Below are 23737 nucleotides of genomic sequence, written 5' to 3'. Positions count from 1 at the left end.
AACCATGATCCGTCGACTCTATCTGTGTTGTTCCAGTGCTAGCCCTCAAGCAAGTCTTAATAAGCCTGCAAAGAGTACGAAATGCCACAGCCCAGCGTTCATCATGCCTCTCCTGTATGACACGAGACTTTCCAGCGCCTGCGCCCGAAGACCCCATGCTTGGCTTTCGACAATATTAGTCAACAATCCTGTGCGCAAGCCAGCTGATGGGGCCGAGAACGTCTGAGGCTGAAAGCCTGGAGGGCTATCACCCATCGCACCCATGACTTCGCGAGCTGCGATACCGCGGAGGTTTCGAGCCTGGGCATGGCGGACGCGCGTCGATGCGGACTGCTCGCGACAGCCTCTGACCGAGATACGTTGCCGCCGAGGCGTACACCTTCGACTCACTAAGTCATGGACTATTAAAGAAGAGCTGGCCGTCGCAGACTTGAAGCCAGAGGCTTGCGGACAGTTTGCAAGAGTGGCGGCTGGAGGCAAACATGGTCTTGTCCGGAGAAGAAGAATAGGCCGATATGTTCAACATGGCGAGGGCGATACGCCCTTTCGGACTGAACAGCGGCCAGGTGCTGAGCAGTCTTTGAAGCTGGATGAGGAAATAAGCCGATTAGGCTTGATTGACCAAACTCGCAGAAGCCGCCGACGGCGTATCTCGAATCGCCTTTGGGAGGCATCGCGATTCACCCAGTTGAGTCGTCTCTTCAGCCGTACTATAGCTGCCTGCCAAAGCACCTCCGACGCCGTATTCCAGGTGCCACCGAAGACAGCACCGACCTGGACTGATCATCACATCAGTCACAGCACGCAGCAGCCTGAGTACACAACCACGAAAAGAACGAATGTCTTCGATAAGAGCGAATGTCTTTGATTGCCATTGAACATAGGCCATGCTATCAGTGAACGAATTCAGCTGCAACACGCTCGGCATGCCAGCATCGAGACCGTGTGCCATGTATGACACGCTGAGCAACCTCTCACAACCTTAATAGGTACAATGACCGCAGTATCCACAACTCTCTGTATACCTAGGCAGTGAAGTCGTTGTCATGCTCAATCCACCTCAACTCCCCCCTCGTCATCCGCCCCGTCAGCGTTGTCTTTGTTCCCAATTCCGCCCCTGTCATCGCCGTCGCCTGCCAACCAGGCCTTCCATCGCGCCTCACAACCCGAGGACAGCACGCCTGGCAGCCCCGGTGTCTGTTCCCTCACGTGTATGGCCGTTTCTCCTTCGTCGCGCGTGATCTCGAGTCTCCCGTCGTGTCTCTCACGGGCGAGGACGAGCACCCGACGCAGCAGCACGGCAAGGAGACTCAAAGGCTCTGCAGACGCAGCCTCCCATTCGGAAAGGCGAGAACGGACGTCGCAAATGGTCACGTTATTGAAGACGCCACTCCTGTGGTATGCAAGGATGAACATGAAACAGATCGCCATTCTAGGACCCCTAGCGGGGTTACCGGACAGCCAGGCAAAAACCTCGGAATTTCCGTCCTAAAGCGTGTCATCAAGCCATAGCGTCAGGAGAGAGTTCCAGGCAATCGGGGAGGTTTACAATCGCCAAAAGTATTTGGCGTAGGAGACCGCCCTCGTGGATGGCTCTGATGCCCGGATCTGCCAGGTATTCCAAGAAGGGGATGACATGGGCAGTCAGAAACACGGGTGAGGGATCGGTTTGGACACTCGTGCTGATACCACGAATGCCGTGCTCGCTAGCCACCATGGTCTCGATGCAAGTCGATGGGTTCGGCTGAGCCCTCACAGCTTTCAGGTAGAGGCGAGCGTCGGTAGCAGTTGAGACGGTACGGCGCCCCGCGACGATGTCTTTGAAGGCTTTTGCAAGACGTCTCGTACGAGCCGGGTCAATGTTCTCGGGCTTCATGTTGGCCGATTGGGACATTGAAATGCTTGGTCAACACCGTGGTGGGCGGCAACCTCGGGTAGACAAGGACTATGGTAAGGAAAACGCCAGAGGCCTGCAATTGATATGTCCAACACGAACAGATGGCTCTCTTTGGTGGGGCAGGTCCTTTTTTCAAACTGTTAAAGGATGTATTGATCTTATCGTTGTTGTGGGCTTTCCGAGAAGAAGTAATTGGTGAAGGAAACGCCTTGGGGATCGAAAGGCCCGCAAATGTCTAAATGGAAAACATAGACCAGCAGGTGAATATTTGTGTGGCCAACGACCAGACCTTACATCCTGAGCATTGCGTGACAAGTTGGTCCGTTGGTCGTCGACTGGCCAGCAGGGTGGTGACCAGGCATCGGCCACTTACACCAATCGCAGCAGATCATGGTAGACCTCCCGCATGAATGTCGGCCTCCTGAATGGCCGCAAGACGCATCACAGGCAGCATGATGCAGCCAACAGACTAACGTCATAAGTGACGTCCGTCGGCGCAGGCAGCTTGATGAAAAAAGATAAAAGGACAACCTTGGGTGTCATTGCGGATGTGAAGGGTCACTAAGGACACGAGAAAATAGCTCCCAGTTCTTCCTCTTCCAGTCGCCCATCATCTCATCCCCGTCTACTCAATCACAATGTCGGCTAATCATAGAGGCTACAGCTCAAACTTCAGAGGTCGGGGAGCAAACCGCGGCCGATATGGCTGGCGTCGGGGTCCATCCATGCCGCTCGCCTCACCGACACCAAGCTATCCTCCACTGCCACTTGGGCCCGAGATCGCCTGCGTTTCAATCGCGAAACTAGCCAAAGACGATGCGATACCTATCGAGAAAGCACGAGTATCCGATTGTCAGCTTGTCGCATCATACAATTGGCTCGACAAACCGAAACCTACGATCATCATCCCCGGCTTGCCTCCTCGGTGGAATCCCCCTTCCGAGACTCCCCAACTCAAGGAAGATTCAGGGGTCTTCTACCGAGATCGGAACGCCAGTCGCTTGCCTTTGCACCCGATGGAGCCAGCCATCGAGTCCATCCTTCGTACACGGCCATCTTTTGCCGCCGTCTCATCGACGCCCATCGACATCGTCGCGTGCGGCAGCACCCTGGGCAACCTCCTCCGCTTTACGAGTGGTGATGAAAAGCCGTTTCGCATGCTCGTCAACGTCGTGGGTTCCACCGTTCACTTGATCCGCCGTGAAAAGTCACCCAACGAGACCATTGACGACGTACGTGGGTACGGTCATACGTTTCCTGACGCGTACACAACCTCAGACCGCGAGGCTCGAGGCTCGGCATCGCACCAGCGGATCCTGAGCTATTGTTTCGGCGGTCTGCGGAGCGTTGTAAGCATCAGCCCTTTTAAGTAGTAACATGACCACCATAAGATTCATCAGTTAACATGCTGATGTGTGGCATCTTACTGTTCCTCGACGACCGGGTTGGCAGACGGTAAGTTGTGACCGGCTCCCTGATCGCTTGGTCGAACACGGTGCTAACATGGAAATCGTTTGACAGGCCATTGCTCATGGCCGGCGCAGCCTGGCAGGCAGCTGCTGTCATAGCCATGGGTGGCTTAGGCACCATAAGCAATCCGTCAGTCGCTGTCCAGAAGGCCACAGTCGCGATGCTGCCGCTCTTCGGCGGTGGTTTTGGCCTGGGATGGGCACCTCTAGCATATGTTGTGACGACTGAAGTGACGTCGCTTCATCTCCAGGACGCATCCCAGCGGCACTGCTGCCATTGTCAACGTGGTCATTGCGTGAGCTGTGCCCTGTAAAAATCCGCCGAGGATGCTCTGTGCTGGCACCACCTGGCCTCATCAGGTTTGCCGTCAACTTCTCCATTCCTCACCTCCTCTTTGACCCTGCAATTTTCGGCAGTCGCTTGGGATTCATCTTCGGCGCGGTTGCAGTTGTTTGTATGCTTCACGTAGCTGTTTGTCCCCGAGTGCAAGTCCAAGTCTTTGGAGCAGATTGACCTTGTGTTCAACCAAGGCGTTCCCCTCCGCCGTTTTGAGTCTTACAAATCAGTGGAGGTCGAATTCATCGAGGTGGAAGCAAAGCACGACGATGAGACTGATCCAAAACACGCAGGGATATTTCCTTGACACTGACATAACATTCCATCAATGTGGCCGCAAGATGCAGGGCCGTCACTCGAGTGCTTCTGCAGGGCAACAGCAAGTCCCGGTATCTGGCTAGTGGTGCGTCAAGGCATCGCGCTGCAAATGCATTGCGCGACTGAATCACAATGTCCGAGTCAATATCCGGGGCATGTGGCCGAGAACAGCAGCTGCTCTGCATGGAAGACCTGGCCATAGCCACGAGCAGCTCATCAGAACGCTGAGCGAGGACTGTAGTGAAGACCTCGCAACGCCCATCACTTTTCGCAAGAAACATGAGCAAGCATGAACATCACATCAAATCGCGGGGCCTCGCTGCTACATCGTTATTTTGATGCATCAAACGTACCCCACGTACTTAGCGTTTTGGGTCCGATACGCGTCCGAGCCACCGCGTTAGCCAATGAGGAAGCCATCACGGTGAAAATCCAGAACAAATCTAGATCACTAATAATTGCCGATCATGACGTCGCTTGGTCAGCCTCCGTGTCTTAAGCTTACTCAGTTCACCAGCAGAGATCGAAACTTAGACGCTGACACCGCAGATCGGAATTGTTCACTGCTGTGAAAGTCCGCACCAAAGTCCACGGCAGACCCCACCAGGTCTTGAAGTTGGTGAAATGGATTAAAAGCCCCGCGAGTTGATGCAGAATGTCGTCGCAAAATGTAGTAGAAATCTGAGTTATTATCATTTCGAGACAGCCATGACGATCCCTACCGAAGCCAAAGTATTCAGGCGGACACACGGTGACCTCCCACGGACCGTCACGCAGGTCACTGAGCCCGTTCCCGCCCCGGGCGATCTTGGAACGCACGATGTCCTCATAAAAATTCACGCCGTATCGCTCAACTTTCGCGATGTGGCCATGCTAAATGGCAGATACCCCGCCGAGGTCGAGGATGAGGGCATCCCATGCTCCGACTGCGCCGCCGAGGTTGTTGCTATTGGGTCCTCTGTTGGCGACTTCGCCATTGGAGATATGGTGGCGCCCATCTTTGACATCGAAGACTTCACAGGCCTGGAAGACGACAACTGCGCGCTCGGAGGCTCTACGGCCGGAGTCTTACGGGAATATGCGGTCTACGAGGATAAACTGCTTGTTCATCTTCCGAAGCATTTATCCTGGGAAGAGGTGAGTCGAAGGCCCGGTGGAGCGCAGTACCGACGCGAGAAACATGTAAAACTTGGTGGGACTTACTGGTGCTATACAGGCTGCCACCCTTACATGCGCCGGCGTAACGGCATGGACGTCTCTTGATGGCCTCGAAACGCGCCGGAAGGATCCCGTCGCTCTGATGCAAGGTAGGTCTAAATCTGGCAAACCTTTTACATGCAGCACATTCATTCTCGTGTGATCAATGCTGACAAAGGCGACTAGGAACCGGAGGTGTTAGCCTGTTCGCCATCTTGTTGTGCATAGCCAACGGCTGGAAGGCTATTGTCACGTCTTCGTCTGATGAAAAGCTTGAGGCCATCAAGAAACTGGGTTCCGATGTCCACGGTATCAACTACAAGACGACCTTGAGCCAGAAAGAGGATATACTCCGCATCACCAACGGGAAAGGTGTCGATTTCGTGATCAACAACACAGGTCCGTCGTCCATTCCCGAGGACATCAGTTTCCTACGAGCGAGACATGGCACTATCTCTCTCGTGGGGTTCTTGGCTGGGTTAGGCCAAGGATGGGAGCCAAGTGCCCTGATGGTCTTGCTGGGAAAACAAGCCAAGGTGCAGTAAGTCGCCCCTTCAGCATAACGAAGGTCCATCACTCGTCCGTTGCCGGGTCTAACACATCACAGGGGCATCGTTGTGGGCTCGAAGCTTGATTATCAGCGCATGAACCGTTTCATTGAAGAAAAGAACATGTCACTCACGCCCCTCATCGATAAAGTCTTTGCGTTTGACGATTCTGCTGCTGCTTTTGATTATCTGTACTCAGGACAGCATACTGGCAAGGTCATCATCAAGATCTAAGCTTGTCTTGGGGCTCTTTGCAGGTGTTACTGTACCCTTGCGCGGGAGAGAGGATCACAGCAGGAAATCTTACCTGTCAATATAGATAGATCAATATAGATAGATCAATATAGATAGATCAATATAGATAGATTTTTTCTTATCCTCTCACATAGAGGTTGATTGGATTTTTCCTGATACAATCCCTGCATCCGTCAATAAGTTTTCAAGATGCTTTGTTTTGTGGTGAAGTCTCGGTGAGGCTCGGTCAACAGTGAACCCACAGGAAATTTCAATCACGCAATTGATTGAACTTCATCCGCCATCGCTCCTCACAATCCCAAAGCCTCCGACTTTTAGAGGCGTCATGCCCCCGTCTTTGCTGGAGCCAGAGCAGTCAGCCTTTTTACTCGACAGGTTACTGACCCTCATCATTACGACGTCGCCTACTCCGTCGGCTCCCACAACAGATCTCCTATCGGCCGTGATCGCCTCCTTCCACACTCATTGCACGGCTTTGCTCAATTGCCCCGTCATTGTCGTATTCGATACATACGACCATGTCGTCGAACAAGCCCGCCTGAAGAAGGGTCAAGTCACCCCCGAAGGCGCTCGGGTGTACGACGCCTACAAGGAAAATGTCAAGGCTCTAGTCACGCGCGAGTTTCTGAGCCAGACGCTGCCCAGCTTGCCCTCCCTCGATTGGGAGGTCCGTCGTGCCGAAGCAGAATATGGATCGCCCGGCGGGCGCTCCAGCGGCCACTCGGTCGACGTGAATATCCACTGCACCAGGGACCGACGCATCACCTTCATGGAGCCCGAGAAGAGGCTCGGTTTCGGCCTGGCTGTGCGTTCAGCCCTCCGCGAAGCCGATACACCGTATGTCTGGATTCACCAGCACGACTGGGCGCTCGATTCGCACATTCCCATTGCGAATCTCCTCGACGCCATGCGGGCTTCCACATCAAGCACGACGGCTCCAATCCGCTATGTCTGTTTGCCGTCGCCACGGACGGTCGAGTACGAGGCTTCGATGCACGTCGCCCGGTTCCCCGTCCTACGAGACCTGTCAGCCGCTCTGACGGGAAGGTACCCGGCGCCAACGACTGGAGAAGTCGTCCCACTGACGCCCTTGTACTTCTGGCACGACAAGCCGCATGTCGTGGAGAGGAGGCACTACCTCGAGAGAGTATTCCCGAGCCAACTAGCCATCGGGAGAGGCATGTTCATCGAGGATTCTATCGGCCAACGCGCAAGGAACGGTATGAAGGAGGGGCAGTGGGCGCGATGGGCCTGTTGGCTTTTTGCACCAGGCGATGGAAAACAGGTTTGTGTAAGGCATCTCCATGGCAGGGTGTGGAAAGGAGAAGAGGACCGAAGGGAGAATGAAAAGAAATGGGATGCATTGAAGAGCGGGAAGCTGGATAAGGTTGCAAGCGAGGAGCTATGCCAAGACGAACAGGAGCGGAATGCGTAAGGAGATGTTGCCGTGGTCGATGAAACCCCCGCGGCACGTCGATGATCGCAATTACTTCCGGCACGGCCATCCGATGTCAAGCACATCAGAATACTATCGACGTCGGTGAAGCCTGACAAGCCAGCCCATGCTACGAAAGGATCACAGACGAGATTGACCAACAAATCTCTGAAGTAGGTTGCCTCCTAGGTCAACCATTCGCGGGTCTGCAAGGTCCGGGGAAACACGTCCGCAAAAACAGGCGATGGCATCACATGGCTATCAAACCTCGCTGCCTCGGTCCACGCGACAGAGAAGGCAACCTGGGGACCCCAGATATGAAGATCGGCCCTTATTACAGCGCAATTCGGCCGAGCTCAATACCCCGCCCGGGGCATCCTTTCTGTCCGGGGGCGGAAGATCGGAGTGACGTCCTGGCCCCCGAGGACATGGATGGCACGGCAAACGACAACAACGCACCCGGACTCATGACCTCGCCCCAAGGTACGGTTTCCAGATACATACCTGAGTGTAATGGTTAGGGTCGGCTCTGTTGTCTGTGGTGCCTACAGCAACGATGCAAGGTCGCATCATCCTTTTGGTCCTTTACCCCGGACGTGGCACAGTCTGTCGAATCAAAATGGAGGGCGCCCAACCCCTGGCCTAGCACCTGATGAAGGTTGTCGGCCATCCCACCTATCAGTATGCAGGACCACCTTGGCCACTCGGCGCTTACGAGCTGCGCCGCACGTCGAATACGACGGCTGAACTCGTCCATGGAAGATTGTTCACGGTGAACAGGAAGAGGCAGTTTTGACAGCCCATCACAAGACGAGGGAATCATCACGATTGCTGTTGTCTCATGGACAGACGCATTAACATTATTGTATCAGTCGGTGTATTTGCGAAACAACTACAGGCCCGAGTGAAATATTATTTTGTGTCTCCAACACTGGAAGGACCGCCGTCCTCAGCCCGAAGACCGAAGACGACGAATCCTCATGCCATTACCACAAATGAGTTGTATACAATCCTTTGTGCTCCCATTCGTCTCCGAACAGGAGAACGCGTTGCCGTTGCCAGCAATGCTGCCGCTGCGAGCGTGACTCTTTCTCGGTGGAGAAGAGAAGACGCTTACAGGGCAATGGCGGCGAGACCGACCATGGCGGCGACGCCCATGAAGCCGAGGGAAGCGGCACCGTCAACCTCGACGTGGGTGGGCGCGGGCTCGGTGGTGTTGCCGGTGTGGCTGGGAGCGGGAGCCGCAGTGGTCGAGGGGTGGGGAGCGGCAGAGGAGACCTCAGGGACGGGGTAGCCGGAGGGAGCAGCCGACTCGACAGCCGACTCGACAGCAGACTCGACAGCAGACTCAACGGCGGACTCGACGGCGGAGGGAGCGGCGGTGGTCTCAGCAGCGGTGGTGGTGGGCTCCTCGGGGGAGGTGGGGGGGTTCTCGCAGAGAGCCTCAGTGGCGGGGATGACCTCGTCTGAGAGCGCGTGTTAGCATGGATGACTCGAGAGCAACCTCGTCGCGATATGGGAGCACATACTGAGGGCAACGTCAACACCGCAGGCGTCAATGACGCAGCTGGTGGCAGCAGCACGGATGGCGGCGTTGTTGGCAGGCTCGCAAGAGCAAGCGTAGTCGCCGAAGGTGCAGTCGGTGGCCGAGGTGGTGGCGTCGCGGATGCAGGGAATGGCGCACTCAGGGAGGCCGGAGGAGCTCTGGGCGGCCACAACGGCGGCGAAGGCAGTGATAGCGTAGACAGACTTCATTTTGATGGTTTTGGGGGGGTTGTTGTGGTTGGAGGAAGGATGAACCGGTATTAGCGAGGTATGGGGATTATTGGTACAAGAGCGAGTGTACTGTATGATGCCAAGCGAATGTGGATGAAGAGAGAAGAAGAGAAGGGCGGAAGAGAAGCTGGAGGACGAGGCTTCTTATGGACGACGGAGGAGGTGCGGGCTTGGTGCGATATTGCTCCGGAGGCGGGCGAGTCGACGGGAGCGCGAAGCATCGGGACATCGAACAGACACCCCAGGAACCTGCTGGAGAGGCTGGCAAGGCACAAGCTTGCTACCTCCCTTCGGGTGGGTTGCATGGAGATGGGACAGTTGCTGGTGCTGGAACTTGGACCTGGACCTGGACTGGGCGTGGTACCCATCCTTCCAGCGGCGACGGCAACCCCCTGGCCAGGTCTCGACTGCCTGAAGAGCAAGGATGAGGAGACACGATGGCGAAGTACCCCGGGTGAAGTCAGGGCCCAGATGTGTCCGGGGAAGGACGGCGGGCCAGAGTGACTGGGCGTACACCAGGGCGACAATCTGGCGATGTATCGGCGCGGGCCTGACTGCCAGAAGCGGACGACCAGTCACCGGGATGGCAGGTTTGTGCAGCAAGCCTCTTCTGCCCGTGCGGAGCTCTGAGGGGGGTGTGGACTCGTCAGGATTCGCTTTGTCCTTGTTAGTCTGCGGCCTCTAAGGTTGTCTGGCTACGTCGTGGGATTGCCCGTTGCAGTAGGCCGTTCGGCAAAGCAAGGCAGAGGCAAGTCGGGGCCAGGGGCCACAAGGCCGTCTGGTGTGGGAGATGTCACGGCATGTGAAGATGGTCTGTTGGATGAGCCACGTCGGTGGCTCGACGGAGGTAATTTCGTCTGAGACGCTACTCATGATTCTAGACGCTGTATTCAGGCCCTTTGTGCTTTCTGGCAGCGCTCCATACATTGTCCTGCCGTTCGCGGTGATTGCTGCGATAGAGAAGCCAATTGCCATTCGAGAAGAAGAGTAGTTGACTGACGCCGGCGCGCTGTGATGTCTCTCTGTTTCTTCCGTCCCACCCCATCTCCGTGCTGGTGCCGTTCTTTGTGGGCTTTCCTGCTGGGGCCCCCTTCGATGCTCCTCAGCGGGTTCGAAAATCCGGGGCTGGGCGGCCGAGCTGGTTCTTGGCAAGGCGAGGTAAGGAGAGGCCTGGCAAGTGACTGCGGGTACAGTACTGGTCTTTGCTCTGCTCTCCCCAAGGGACCTGGGGAACAGCTCCATAATGCCAATCAATCAACAAGTCAATCCATTTCATCCTTGGAGATACGGTTCAATACTCGCACCTTTGCCTGACTCAATTGGCTCTTTCTTGTTACCCCTCGATCACTGCATTCGGGGAAATTCATGGCTATGCCCCCTTTCCCTGGCCTGTTGCACTGTCCGTTATCTTGCCTTACCTTGTGTCTTTACATCAGAAGCACATGACAAAAACTATTCCGAGGGACGCAGGAACGCTGGACCAACCGCGACGCACAGCCGAGATGGTGTCCTCGTACTGGACGCAACCTGACGATCGCCACAACCACACAACTTACCACTCGGATGACAGGGGTGGCTCAGCAGCCATTTCCGTTGGTCACTCGCCCAGCATGGGCGGCACCCCTGGCCGCCTCCAGAAGCAGGACATCAGATCGGGCAGAAAAGAAGGGGGGAAGGGCCCACGACCAAGGGCGTCCCCTTGCTGGGTCGAGCAACTTGGGGCGCGCCAAAGGCGACACCCACCCTCCCCCTCCTTTCCTAGGTCCTGTTCCTCTCGATTCGCTGGGCATGTCAAAGTCTGGGGGTGGGCGCCCTGGCTCAATCTCCCCCGCACCAAGCACCTCATTCACAGGCTGAACCGCAGACACGCGATGGAATGAGACATCTGACGCACTCATTGCCTGGCGTTGGGAGCTGGTCGTCTGAGCGAAGCCGAGGCCATGATCAAGCCATGGGGCCCTTGTGTCGGCTGTCAAGTGTCAGTAAAGAATTTGGCTTCTGAAGACTGGCCTGTAGCGCCCCGAAATCGATCGACCAAAAGAGTCTGCTGCGATCAATACAGTGGGCGTACCAATCCCTTTGTTGTTGGTCAACATGAGGATGTACCTGAATCCTACTGCGCCGGAAGCGCTTTTCAAGGCCAATATCCACTCTTCATTTCATTGCTCCCCAGAAATCTGCACAATCTGATCCGATATCCGCTGGTACATCAATGCAACTCCACCAAAAGGGCATGGTCCCAATTGCCTCCTATTTCTTTGCATTCCCCGTTCGCCATGACCCTGTCGCCCAGTTACTACATGGTACCTGTAGCCATAAGAACCCGCGCAGTGCACCGTGACTCCATTGAAACCAGTCCAGAACCCAGAACCGCGCAGCTCCGCCAGCTGCGCCGGCCCCCTCTCCGCAGCCTCCATCTCCGACCGCGAATCTGGTTGGGCGTCCCATAAGCTTGTTTTGGTGGAGGTGAGCAGCCCAAAAAGCGTAACGAGTGGGAGGGGCGGAGCCACACCGGCCGGACACCACCTTCGTTGTCAACGACCACACCGGATCGCCAAAGCGAAAGGAGGCTCCACGGGCTGACATTGCATCAGCGCGCATTGGGTGCTGTGTGCATCCTTTCTGCACGCAGGTACGTGTTCAAGGTACAAGTGGATTATTGGCGGGCCATATTTCCCATTTCCCTTTGTCGACAGGTTCAATATCCTGGGGAAGCGTGCTCGTGAGCTTGTGGCATAAAGGGGGTAAGGCTGGCTCCGTCCGACGGCGGGTCACCCAACTGAATGAGGAAGGCAGGCCGGGTGGAGGGCGTTTTCTTCGCCCTTTTTTCACATGCTACTTTGGGGATGCCTTGTTTTGGGGGTTGTTTTTCTGATGGAGCATTAGCCTTTGCAGGGGCGTTGAAAGGATTGACTCAGGAAGTACATCTAATCTCCATGCGACGTCGACTTTCATTTCGAACTCGCGCATCTTGACGTTGCTCTGCGTTTCGGGCGCTCAGCATGAGTGATCTTCAGGGGATCTTCTGTCAGGGCCCGAGGCAACGCATGTGATGCCTTCGAAGAGCCTCTGAAAACGCTGCCAAGATTGTTGTCATGAGAGTGCTGATCCAGCTTGATGCTCGATGCACGCTATGGTGATATTCTCGTCCAATACCGAAAAATATGTCGATCACTCTTACGGCAGTTTCGTTGGCGACGGTGAGGAAACCATTTTCAACCGATATCTTCCGTGCTATAGGGACGAGCTGAATGAAGAAGATCGAACGACGTGGAGAGCCCCCCAACCAGTACAACCTACCTTGAAACGCACCATGGAGCATCAACCAGCCCGCCACTCGACCATCTTGGTCAGATCAGAGATTCGGAGGCTCGGCGACGGTTTTGAGGACCTTGCTACCTCCGTGTCTCGTTATTAACCTGACGCGCAGGTTTCATCGGACTTTTCGGCAGGCTGGCAGGCCACCACCCCTTGACAGACTCTCGATCCCAGCTATGATTCTGACTACCCGTCTGCTTCAGGCACGAGTGAAGCTTTTGGCTCTGCTACTATTTTCGTAGCCACAATGGCATGTGATCTGGGGATAAGCGTTGAGTGGATGAAGCAGAACGACGAGAACGTCTCTTTGTGAAAGCAACAAAGTATCAGTCTGCTACTCTGTCCACATCCACTCTTAGAATCGATTTGTCCCGACTTTCGATTTAGGCAGCCTCCGTTTTTCCGTTTTCCAACGCTTCGCAAGGCAGGATGGGGTTCCTGCCGCCCTTGCTACTGCCAGATCTTAGGAATAGCATCACCTTAGGGATTACCACCTGTTTGCTGCACTATCCACAGCACTTGGTTGCAAGTACAGCATCCCACATCTCTAGCAAGACTGTTAGGAACTGCAGCAATTGTCTGATTATCTTCAGACTACGGGCAGAATTCGAAGCGACCCGACTATCACAACCTCGTCCTAGTCAGGATTCAGGAACACTGCAACTTTGTTGTTCCAAATCATCCTGCTCTCACCATCCACCATTCAATCAGCGATACGGCCTCCGAGAAGACCCGTTCCACCTACAGAGATAATCTGAGAGATTCATCATGGACGACTTGAATGATCGGCTCGAGACTTTCTTCGAGGAAACCGAACGCCACAGAGCCTGCGTTTGGGCCTTCGCCGTGCCTTCCGCTGAAGACATGGCTAAGGCTGGCTTCTATCTATCTGCAACAACGACCAATCCGGATACTGTGAAGTGTCAATCTTGCGCAATCGTCAGTTGGGCCTAGGAAGCCAACGATGACCCGTTTCAAGAGCACTTCAAAGGAAGCGACAATTGCAGTTACGTCGAGAGCGAACTATTCCGCACTTTCCAAGCTGCGTACGTCGCCAAGGTCGAAAGGCTTCCGCGCCCCTCACCGTCAACACCAGCCAAGTCAGGATACCACCTTGGCACCCCTTCTCGAAAGTCGCGTGCGAAGCGTATCGCGAGCACCATGTCGCAGATCATGACCGTGGCGAACCTTGAGCCCCAGCCTGAAGTGGTTGAAGCCCCTTCTCCGATGTGCATCAGCATCTCAGGCGCTGGTATGTCCATGGAATTAATGGTCAATACGCCGGAAACTCGTAAGTAGTCTGAATCCCCGCTGCATGGCTCGCAAGTAATCTGACTTGTTTTGATGGCAGCTTCCAAGAAACGCCGATACGCCTAAATTCCACACATAGGCACCACACGAAGACTAGCGGCATTGCAGAGTGGCTGGCGTGAGTGTTGTCGCTCAAACTTATTGTCGGATGAGCTGTGATTCGTAACCGAGAATTCAGAATAGGCGGTTACGGCTTGCACAGAATCTGGAAAAGAGCTTGCTGTCTGGCTATTGATTCGCAATGTGTATTCAGAGACCAGTATGGAGATAACTCCATCGCGCCGACGCTCCGTGGAGCATTAAACAACAATACTGGCTGCCTCCCTTCCTATTCATGAGCACACAGGAAAGACAGAATTGGCACATTTGATCACCGTTGCCCTCAATTGATTTTTTCATGTGGAACATTTCTTGATTGAATGCAGTGCGATCATGCCTCAGTCTCTATGACGAGCCTTGATAGATTGACGAAATCTCATATCTGGGAACCTAGCAATGTGATGCTGAGGTCGTTAAGGTACAGCTTGTCATGTTTTGATGGGCTAGAGCTGGCTTGCGGTCGACATTTACCAAGAGCGTTGTCGACTCGTGACAGTTTCGTGCTACTGTTGTGCCACTTTTCGTGGCTAATGGGCGTAGTGTCAACAAAGGAATGCGGTCCGGTCATGAAAAAAAAGATGAACTGCGCAGCCATGGATTGAGTTCTAGTAATGAATAGAAGGTCAATTTTGTTTTCACGATTATAGAGCGTAAGATGCTATGATGTGGCGGACATACCCCTGGAAACGTCAGCTTGCAAGTGCGTACATCGAGGACTGATATCGAACCCGGAAGCTTATTCTATTTGGGGTTGGTGACTAAATACATTTTCAGTCTAAATGGAACGCATGGCATGGACGGCCTTCTATCTGTGCCACTGACAATGACAATGCCTTTAACAAATGGTCTACGCAAAGAGCTTGCTCAAATCAACTGAATTTCTCGTTGTGGTCCATGATATAAATGTCAATTAGCCGTGCATATGCTTTGATCCCTGACTTCTGAGACCCTATTTCTATCGTTGGTGTTGTGCTAGGTGAAGCAGCGGTGTTTGAACCCCAAACAGGCAACAGAGTACTCTGAGGATCCTTGAGCTTAAGCTGTTACTGAAGCTGATCAAATCTATCACCATCGTCGGCCTCCAAGCCCATGTTTTCAATCAATCATATTATGAACTGCATGACCGCCATACCTGACATGATGCAAGCCCTGTTGGTCGCACTACTCACTATTTGCTGTGTTGATGCCCTCCTGGATTGGCTGGCTCTGGGGGTGCTCCATGGCAGCCACTGACGAGCCAAAGATGGCGAGAATACCGCCCTGAACCTCGGCGATGTGATACTCCGTGAGCTTGCAGGACGGATGCTTGTAAAAACCCACATTCTCAATATTAATGAGCATCATCAGTCGATGCGTGTATCAAGCGCGTTGAAAACTGTAGAGCCTGTGGCACAACTCATCTTGGTAGCTGATACAATACTAATCATGACGAGGGATTTACCCCGTCGCCACAGACCTTGCTGCTGCACGATTTCGTGGACAAAGATTGGCCATGAGGTAGAGAACGCGCCACGACCGGTGTCAGCAGCGATCTGAGCAGTGATGAGTGCAACCCGGTTGGAGACGCAGGTTCCGCCGACGAGCATGATATCGATTCGGACGAACAATATGAGCACTTCGTCCAGCGTATGATAAGACGGTTGAGACTCAGGCAGTTTCAGAAATAACAAGGGCTCCTTGGCTGTCTGGGTGCCGTCTAAGGGGTGAGTAGTTGAGACCCCGAATGACTCCATCACGGGCTTAAAACGGGCGACCTGGGCGGGAATCGAGTGTTCTGCGAACCCAAGGAAGCTGTAGAGCAAGGCCATGAGGATCGCAAAACAACCCCAGTGACCAGAGACGGGGCATACGAAGAGATTACAGAGAGTTTCAGCATCACACTCGGTTGGAGGAACAGCAAGTGGACGGAACTGGGTTTCCAGATGATAAACGCGATAAACAGTATGAGGCCGTCGACAATCACGGCCGTGGAAGAGAGATTTGCCCATCCCTGATTGTGGTCCTCCATGAACAGAGCTCACCGAATAAAATGACGTTATAGCTAGCTTTGCAATTTCGTAGTGATCGGTAAGTTGTAGATAAATAGATAGTATATGCGTCGTCTAGGCCTCCCGCGTGGTCTGAATACCCAGGCGAGGTTCGACCAAGGCAAATAAGGACCGAATTCTAGTATAATTCACACAGACAGCTGATCATATTCCCACTCTTCCAACGCTATATCTTGTTGAAGAGTCTTAGTCGACCTACCAGTTAACCCTGTTCCCGAACCAGAGTTCTTGTGATTGGGGACCGATGGAAGATATACTGAACGAAGGCCCTTGTTACAAAAGTCTATTGGGCTCGGGAAAGCTTGACTGTTAGAATGCCACAGCTCAGGTCTCTCTTTACCCTTATCTCGAACTCTACAGAAATCCAATAAGCTACGCAGCATCGAAGCTCGTGCTTACCACACAGGTGTATCTCGCGGCTTGGACTCTACCCAGTCATCGCCATCCATCTGACGAGAAGGCCCTCGTAGCTAGTTCTACCAAAGCCACATAGGCCTACGGCTTAAAGGGAAGGATTGCCGCAGTTGGCGGTGGAACTCAACCCCCTTACAACGCTCGAATGCCTGTACCGATGTATCCTGTCATGTTCTCCAAAAATTGTATGGTGAGCATATGTAGCTTCTTTATCCACCACCAAGCCCTGGTCTATGGCGCTTACCTCATCCGATACTGGCCCTTTCATTATGAGATCTCCGGCGCAACTAAACTTATCGTAGGCGGGCCTGGGCTGACGAGATTAATGCGGTAAGAGAATTAAACGATATGTTAGTTTTAGGTTATCACTACCTTAAGTAGCCTGAACTTGAGTAGAAATACCGTCGCTTCGTGTGCAGATACAGGAGGGCGCCGCGAAGACCTGTCCGTGCTGAGAATCGAGGTTGGGTGGGAACAAGACCCATGAGGATAGGCACTTGTTTCCCGAACCACTACAGCCGAATCCCTTTGGCCGATCACCATCAGAGCGCGGATGCAAGCTGACTGCAGATCAAGGAGCTGCATGCACTGCAAGCACCGCATGCCAGCCACCGAAGGCCGACTCGAACACACCATGCCGATTGAAAAAGCAGGACTTTAGGTCAAATCAAGCGTCCGTGCCGCATGACAGCAGGGAACCATCATAATGCGCCCCCACCACTTCGTCTCGATATACCATCGGTATGCCGGGTTGCCAAGGACAAGGCACGTTCGAGAGGGAGGGCCGGACTGACTACAGGATCCGCGCTCAGGCCGGCCGACCGAGGATCAGAAGGGTTGCTAGTCCGGGTTGGCCTCGGAGGGTGGTGCCTGATTGAAGGCCAGGCGCAGTCGTCTGGTGATGATGTACAGCCCGCGCCCGGTGACGCGAAGCAGCCCAATCGGCGGCAAGGCAGATGGGCGCCCTTCCGCCAAATAAATAAATCAAAAAATATATAAAGGACTATTCCTCTCGAGACACATGACGAAGCACAAAGGTATGTGCAAGCGCAGTCGCAGCAAGATTGTTGGCCTCATTCACAACGTCAAGCGAAATGAACTCGACACGACGAGATGACACCTACGGGGACGACGCCAGACGGCAGTCGTATTACGACTCTGAGTACCCACCAGAAATTCATTCGGTCCGTTCCCATCAAAGACGATACTCTGAGTCCCGTGAGGTGCGCGAATACGGACAACGGCACCGAGGACCGTTGATGTCGGCCTGGCGGGAGACATCCGAGTTTTGGGATGGGGTTTGTGAGGTTGTGGGACGCGCATGGTTCAAGTTGGGAGGGAGATGAAGATGTTCAACATGAGATCCGCTCAAGCAAAAAACGCTGCACAAACAGGCCGCCAAACGATTTGATGAAACAAGCGACCAGATTAGCATGGTCAAATTAAAGGCACCAGGCTGGACATTGCAACAAACAAACAGACGTCGCATTTGAATACATTTTGACGCTTGAATGCGATGGACAGGGAAAATGACGTAGAGAGCCGGCCCGGCGTGTCGCTCGCCATGTCAAACGTGTCGATCATGCAAAAGGCGCGTAAGATCACCAGACTACATACAGACGTCTGACTTGGTGCGAGCTCAAGGGCGACGAAGCATGCACGGGAGAGTGGTGTGCACCTGAATCTGATCTCTGATCTGATGGATGTCTGCGACGCCAGGGCGGGTACGTGCGGGCCCAGAAGGGGCAGTGCAACAGGAAAACTGGGCCAGCATCTCGCGATGAAGCGACCGAGGCGGCCAAGGTCGAGTGAGTGACCAGGCGAGGAGAGACATGTGAGGAGGGAGGGGCCAGGCGGAATGACGATGATCAGGGGAGTCAATGGCGGCGGTTCCAGCCGGGCGTCGGTCTACAGTATTACCATCCAATAGATCGCCTCGAACGAGCCTCCGGACGGCTGGGGTGCGCTCCGGTGCTTGCTCGCTCAGTGGCTCGCTCCAGTCCTTCGCCAGCTCCAGTCCTTCGCCAGCTCCAGTCCTTCGCCAGCTCCAGTCCTTCGCCAGTCGGAAGCAATTCGATCGCCACCACACCACAATCATGAACAGTGCGTGAAAATGCGTCTCGGTCGAATCATGGACTCCTTGAAAGGGGCTCGAGGTATGGTCCAGTGTAGCGATGAAGGGAGAATCCTAGGTCTGAACTGTCTCGACAAGTCGCCGTCGTCCGTGAGAAGCGTCGTCATCTTGGTGGAGCATCCCTTGTTGATGTGGGCTGTGGACCGAATGCCCAGTGATGGATCCCAAGAGTTGAGCTGAAGTGTCGATGAAGTTGGTCGGAAAGAACCAAGATTGACGAGACGGTGTGAGGCCCTTGAAGCCCTTGGAGCCTTGGAGCCCTTGGAGCACTTGGGAGCTCTTGGGAATCCTTGGAGGGTATTAGGGATGAAGCGCTGACGTCTGGTTGTGTTTGGTGTCTCGACACGACGGGATGTCTTGGTCCCGACCACCCCCATATCAGGATGCCAGGAGTCATAAATGAGAGTGATCTTCTGTTGTGCCGCAAAGGTTATCGCATCGCCTGCTCCAGCTGCCTAGGTAGGCCAGTGAGCACCTGGAATGGCGGGGCGATAGACGATGCCTGGTTGGAATCTGGAGTTGGCGTGATGAATGGACAGCCCAGGTACCTTGAGGTGCTGTAGGGTTAGGTGGTACCTCGGGTAGGTGGCAAGGCTGACAATGCGAAGAATGCGAAGCATGCGAACACCGGACGGCGTGCTCATCCATCTGCTCGCCCATCGATGTTTTACCTTCCCGTCTCGCAACTCTACGGGCCCTTGCTCTTGCCAGTGAGACGGTCGTCACGACCAGTACGAGAGAGCAAGTGTTAGGCTGACAACGAAGATGGAGGCATGAAGGGTGCAGTCACAGGGGGTGGAGATTGCCCCTTTCTTTCCTTAGGTCCAGAATCAGGAGACACGACGCTAGGCCCTCACATCGCTCACTGTGCGAGATGACGATCAGTGCCTGCCGCCTGACCTGAATGGGGAGGCTGTGGCAGGGATGATGCCAAGGCGTGCGACCGTCACTAACAAAGGCGAGGGTGGGCTCCAGTACTGGCCTGTTAGGGCTTCTTGATGAGCTAACAGATTTTCCCCTGAGCATCAAGCATCGACCCCCCCTGACGGCGTGGATCCTGGCACTGTGGTCCTTCCGCTCCCATGGGTGAAACGAGATGAAGATGGGACCCCTGGCAGATGAACCGGTACCTGCAGCTCGTCTGGCGCAACACCAAGACTCTGGGTACCTCTGCCATCCTTCCCGACTGCGCCCCCTCGACTGCCAGGCGCCTGGCCAAACCTTTGGCCAATGGGGCCCTCGTAGCCCACATGTTCCTGCTCGAAAGGCAGTGTAGCGGTTGCCAATCGCCAGGTCCAACAGCCCAATGCCAGTGGATGATGCTACAGTGGCCGGTGCCCCTGGCCAAGTGCTAGGCAGGTTCGCGTTCAGCGTGCGGGGACACCTACCGTCCGGTGGATACGAGGCAGGCGATCCAGGGAACTCAAACCAGTCAAGAAGGAGAGAAGCTAGGAGCAGCCAGGAACTTGGAGGCGGCAGCTAAGGAGCCAAGCCGTCCGACAAAACCACAATTGCCCCCCTCCGGATGTACCGCAACCTTCCTCTCCCCCCTTCTTCCTTCCATCAACGTCAACACTTCGACATCTCGCCGTCCTTCGTTTTCTGGAGAGAGAGAGAGAGTGTCTTCGAGCCTGTCTTTTGCTCGTGCGCTTTTTTTTATCATCACTTTACTGTGACTTCACACTCTCATTTGCAAAACCTCTTTACTTGTTTTTTTGAAACCCCAGTCTGTCCCTCCCCAATCCAACCAACCCTCTCCAGGATTTTTGCGCCTCAAGCCCCAAACGCCTTCGACGAACATTTTGACTCCGCAAGCCAAGCATCCAAGGTCTCAGCCCAACAGCATTCCAACAACGAGAAACTAGTCTCCCTCGACAGCCTTCCACGTTGATAACCTGCACTCTCCCACCCAATTTTCAGCCTGCGTTTCACTGTCTGTCACTTCGACCAACCGAAATCCACAATCAGTTACCATGGGCAAGTTTTTCACCGCTGCCGTTTCGGCTCTGCTCCTCGCCAGCAAAGTTGCTGCCCTCGACCCCATCGTTACCAAGGTACGTCGTCCATCTCGCTGCCCCATTGGTTTCGCGCAACCTGATTCTGATATCTCCTCTTTCCGCAGGGCTCCAAGTTCTTCTACGAGAACGGCACCCAGTTCTTCATCAAGGGTATTGCCTACCAGGAAGACCCCTCGGGTCTCGGTGGTGAGAACGAGGACGGAAAGTACATCGACCCCCTTGCCGACGACGCCAAGTGCAAGCGCGATGTCCCTATTCTGTCTGCCGCCGGCACCAACACCATCCGTGTCTACGCCATCGACCCGAAGAAGGACCACTCCAAGTGCATGACCCTGCTCCAGGATGCTGGTATCTACGTCGTCGCCGATCTTGGCGAGCCCAACACGTCCATCAACCGCGACGACCCCCACTGGGATGTCGCTGTCTGGGACCGCTACACCGCTGTCATCGACGAGCTCGCCCAGTACGACAACACCATCGGCTTCTTCGCCGGTAATGAGGTCTCCAACAACGGCAGCAACACCGACGCCTCGGCCTTCGTGAAGGCCGCCGTCCGTGACACCAAGGCCTACATCAAGTCCAAGAACTACCGCTGGATGGGTGTCGGTTACGCCGCCAACGACGACCCTGATATCCGTGGTCCCTCTGCTCACTACTTCAACTGCGGTCCCGAGGACGAGGCCATTGACTTCTGGGGCTACAACATCTACTCCTGGTGTGGCGAGTCCTCCATGCAGAAGTCGGGCTATGACAAGCAGGTCGAGTTCTTCAGCAACTACTCTGTTCCCGTCTTCCTTGCCGAGTACGGCTGCAACGTCCCTGACGGTGCCGAGGGCCGTCTCTTCCAGGATACCACTGCTCTGTACTCAGACGACATGAGCGGGGTCTTCTCCGGCGGTATCGTCTACATGTACCACCAGGAAGACAACGACTACGGCCTCGTCAAGTTCAAGGGTGATAGCAAGGCTGAGGTCATGAAGAACTACAAGGTCCTCTCTTCGCGCGTCAACGCCGCCACTGCCTCCTCCACCGCTAGCGCCAACTACGAGCCCACCAACAGCCCTGCTGCCTGCCCCGACCTGGGCGAGAACTGGCAGGTTAGCGCCAACGGTCTCCCTCCCACTCCTGACCAGGAGCTTTGCGAGTGCATGTTCAACAGCCTGTCCTGCAAAGTCAAGTCTTCCGTCAGCGTCAAGGAGTATGGTGAGATCTTCGGCAACATCTGCGGTAACAACCCCCAGGTTTGCGCTGGCATCTCCACCAACGCCACCACTGGCATCTACGGTGCCTATTCCATGTGCAACGCTACCCAGAAGCTCGGCTTCGTCATGAACCAGTACTACGAGGCCCAGAACAGGGCCTCCAGTGCCTGCAACTTTGACGGCAACGCTGAGCGCGTCTCTTCTCCCTCTGCTGCCTCTTCTTGCAACAGCAAGCTCTCCGCTGCCTCCTCCGTCAACGCTGTTGCCGCCACTGCGACCGCCGCGTCTGCTCGTGGCACCAACGGTGGCAGCAGCAACGCCGACGACAACGCGAGCTTCGGCCTGACCAACCGCCGCATGGAGCAGGCCTTCTCTGTTGGCAACTACGCCGTCGGACTGTACGTCGTCCTCGCGGCCGCCGTCGGCGGTGCCATGGTCGTGCTGTAAGCGCGCCTTATGCATGAGGGGAGGGTTGCCACACATGTATACAGATTCCCCCGCGGTGGCTGCCCGATGGCGATCAAGAATCAGTTGTTTAATATAGCTCTGCATTGCTTTCGGCTTTAGATGGCTACCATGGTTTGGTTAGCTGGGTCAATCGGTTCATGGTGCCATGTTTTGTTTTCGGCCTGCGACAAGGTCGGCGTCGAGCCGACGTTTTCTGTTTTGTTAGCATGGGGTCATGATCGTGATCCCCAGGTGTTCGTTCAATAGAGTATGATTCAAATGCCGTGTTTGGTCGCCGTTGTGTGTTTATTGTGATGTCCGCGTGTGAAGGTTAGTGCTTCACCATAGTGCTCCCGTGGCCGACCCACGAAAGTTTCCTCTGCAGCCACGTCGCAGCAAATTTCACCAAGGCAAATAAAGTTATCGTGTCGAGCGTAATGTGCGATGTTTCTCACCAAAAGGCCAATCGCATCCCTGCATCATCCATCCACAATAGAAGAGACCAATTTTGTGCGATCTGTTGTGCAACAGAGTCACTGCGTCGCCGCTGTTCCTGCTCCACGGGGTGCTTGCGCTTGGGGTGGGATGCCACTTGTTGGTCTTCGCTTGCCCTCTTGACGATGACGATGGATGGAGTGGTGGTGCCGGTGACCGATGGTTCTCTCGTGACATTTTGGCTCGTGGTGTTTTGGGACATGGCCAGTTTGGACTTGCCGGGCTTGCAATCTTTTTCTTTCTCTTTCTTTTTTTGAGTTCTTTCAAGGGTAACACAACGTCCCATGCCGTATGGTAGCCGTTGTCGCCTAGAGTCACATGCGTCTCGTCCTGAGCGGCTTATTCGCTTGAAGGGTCGGTATGGACTTGAGACGACGGCATTGTTGTTCTGTTGGAGAAGGCGTCTACATGCTTGGGTGCCTGACTGGGGAACGAAGGAGCCAGAATGACCAGACAGTACGCTGAACTTCCTCAATACGTAGACTGACGTTACTTGGGGCCGATAGCTATGCAGAGTTGGGTTTCTGGTCGTGATTGAGGGGCTGAGAACTGGGAGGTCCTGTGCGTGATCCCCTGGATGGCATGTATGGACGTGTCAGCAAGAGAGCTTGTAAGAATGAGAGCTGAGATTATCTCTGGACCCTAACAGTGGATATTGCGGCAGTGGGCTCTGCATGCCTGATGTCAGTCAACTGAATCCGATGAGCTGTCGTGACGCATCACATAGTTCGTTTCGATTGAGCGTTGCTATACCTGACCCAATGGCAATGGTGGCAGGATGCGTGGAGATCTGATCTGAGGAATTATCTCAGAGAACTCCCTGCGAAAGAGATTATGGACAAGGTATTGCAGAACGTGGTATCGACTGTATCCGATATTGCTTTCGGGCTTGGTTGCGCTCGATTTCTCGGTTTCGCTTGGAAACCCTATCACGGGACAAGCTTATCTGGGCATCACAGCATGCCAGACTTTGATTTAGCACAAACATAACGTCCTCTCAATTTCATTCAGGCCCGGAA

General features: G+C 54.6%; 8 protein-coding genes across 8 annotated transcripts; 5 read left to right on the top strand and 3 right to left on the bottom strand.

Moving 5' to 3' along the window:
- Nucleotides 1-1501: 1501 nt before the first annotated feature.
- On the bottom strand, nucleotides 1502-1876 carry VDAG_07199 (uncharacterized protein; the record flags this gene model as incomplete). Its single annotated transcript, XM_009656104.1, has 1 exon — nucleotides 1502-1876. The coding sequence occupies one exon, from the start codon at nucleotides 1874-1876 to the stop codon at nucleotides 1502-1504; it is 375 nt and encodes a 124-aa protein (XP_009654399.1).
- Nucleotides 1877-2535: 659 nt separating this feature from the next.
- On the top strand, nucleotides 2536-4010 carry VDAG_07198 (uncharacterized protein; the record flags this gene model as incomplete). Its single annotated transcript, XM_009656103.1, has 2 exons — nucleotides 2536-3246; nucleotides 3837-4010. 2 exons carry the CDS (start codon nucleotides 2536-2538, stop codon nucleotides 4008-4010), a joined length of 885 nt encoding a protein of 294 aa, XP_009654398.1.
- A 719-nt stretch (nucleotides 4011-4729) lies between these two features.
- On the top strand, nucleotides 4730-6145 carry VDAG_07197 (alcohol dehydrogenase; the record flags this gene model as incomplete). Its single annotated transcript, XM_009656102.1, has 4 exons — nucleotides 4730-5158; nucleotides 5238-5328; nucleotides 5405-5759; nucleotides 5826-6145. The coding sequence occupies 4 exons, from the start codon at nucleotides 4730-4732 to the stop codon at nucleotides 5998-6000; spliced, it is 1050 nt and encodes a 349-aa protein (XP_009654397.1). The 3' UTR covers nucleotides 6001-6145.
- Nucleotides 6146-6346: 201 nt separating this feature from the next.
- On the top strand, nucleotides 6347-7456 carry VDAG_07196 (uncharacterized protein; the record flags this gene model as incomplete). Its single annotated transcript, XM_009656101.1, has 1 exon — nucleotides 6347-7456. One exon carries the CDS (start codon nucleotides 6347-6349, stop codon nucleotides 7454-7456), a length of 1110 nt encoding a protein of 369 aa, XP_009654396.1.
- A 1113-nt stretch (nucleotides 7457-8569) lies between these two features.
- Nucleotides 8570-9272, bottom strand: VDAG_07195 (uncharacterized protein; the record flags this gene model as incomplete). Its single annotated transcript, XM_009656100.1, has 2 exons — nucleotides 8986-9272; nucleotides 8570-8922 (listed from the first exon to the last, which is right to left on the bottom strand). Exons 1-2 carry the CDS (start codon nucleotides 9209-9211, stop codon nucleotides 8570-8572), a joined length of 579 nt encoding a protein of 192 aa, XP_009654395.1. The 5' UTR covers nucleotides 9212-9272.
- A 5557-nt stretch (nucleotides 9273-14829) lies between these two features.
- VDAG_07194 (uncharacterized protein) lies at nucleotides 14830-15693 on the bottom strand (the record flags this gene model as incomplete). The annotated part of the gene is made up of 3 exons (XM_009656099.1): nucleotides 14830-14915; nucleotides 15130-15283; nucleotides 15376-15693. 3 exons carry the CDS (start codon nucleotides 15691-15693, stop codon nucleotides 14830-14832), a joined length of 558 nt encoding a protein of 185 aa, XP_009654394.1.
- A 1842-nt stretch (nucleotides 15694-17535) lies between these two features.
- On the top strand, nucleotides 17536-18736 carry VDAG_07193 (uncharacterized protein; the record flags this gene model as incomplete). The annotated part of the gene is made up of 4 exons (XM_009656098.1): nucleotides 17536-17645; nucleotides 17947-18017; nucleotides 18142-18146; nucleotides 18353-18736. The coding sequence occupies 4 exons, from the start codon at nucleotides 17536-17538 to the stop codon at nucleotides 18734-18736; spliced, it is 570 nt and encodes a 189-aa protein (XP_009654393.1).
- Nucleotides 18737-20135: 1399 nt separating this feature from the next.
- Nucleotides 20136-22223, top strand: VDAG_07192 (1,3-beta-glucanosyltransferase gel4; the record flags this gene model as incomplete). Its single annotated transcript, XM_009656097.1, has 2 exons — nucleotides 20136-20610; nucleotides 20679-22223. The coding sequence occupies exons 1-2, from the start codon at nucleotides 20530-20532 to the stop codon at nucleotides 22221-22223; spliced, it is 1626 nt and encodes a 541-aa protein (XP_009654392.1). The 5' UTR covers nucleotides 20136-20529.
- Between the last annotated feature and the right edge of the window lie 1514 nt (nucleotides 22224-23737).

Source organism: Verticillium dahliae, genomic scaffold (genome assembly GCF_000150675.1).
Source record: "Verticillium dahliae VdLs.17 supercont1.16 genomic scaffold, whole genome shotgun sequence".
In the NCBI taxonomy this organism is placed as follows: Eukaryota; Fungi; Ascomycota; class Sordariomycetes; order Glomerellales; family Plectosphaerellaceae; genus Verticillium; species Verticillium dahliae.
The sequence above is the reverse complement of the archived record's forward strand: the minus strand, read 5'-3'. Positions and strand labels throughout refer to the sequence as shown.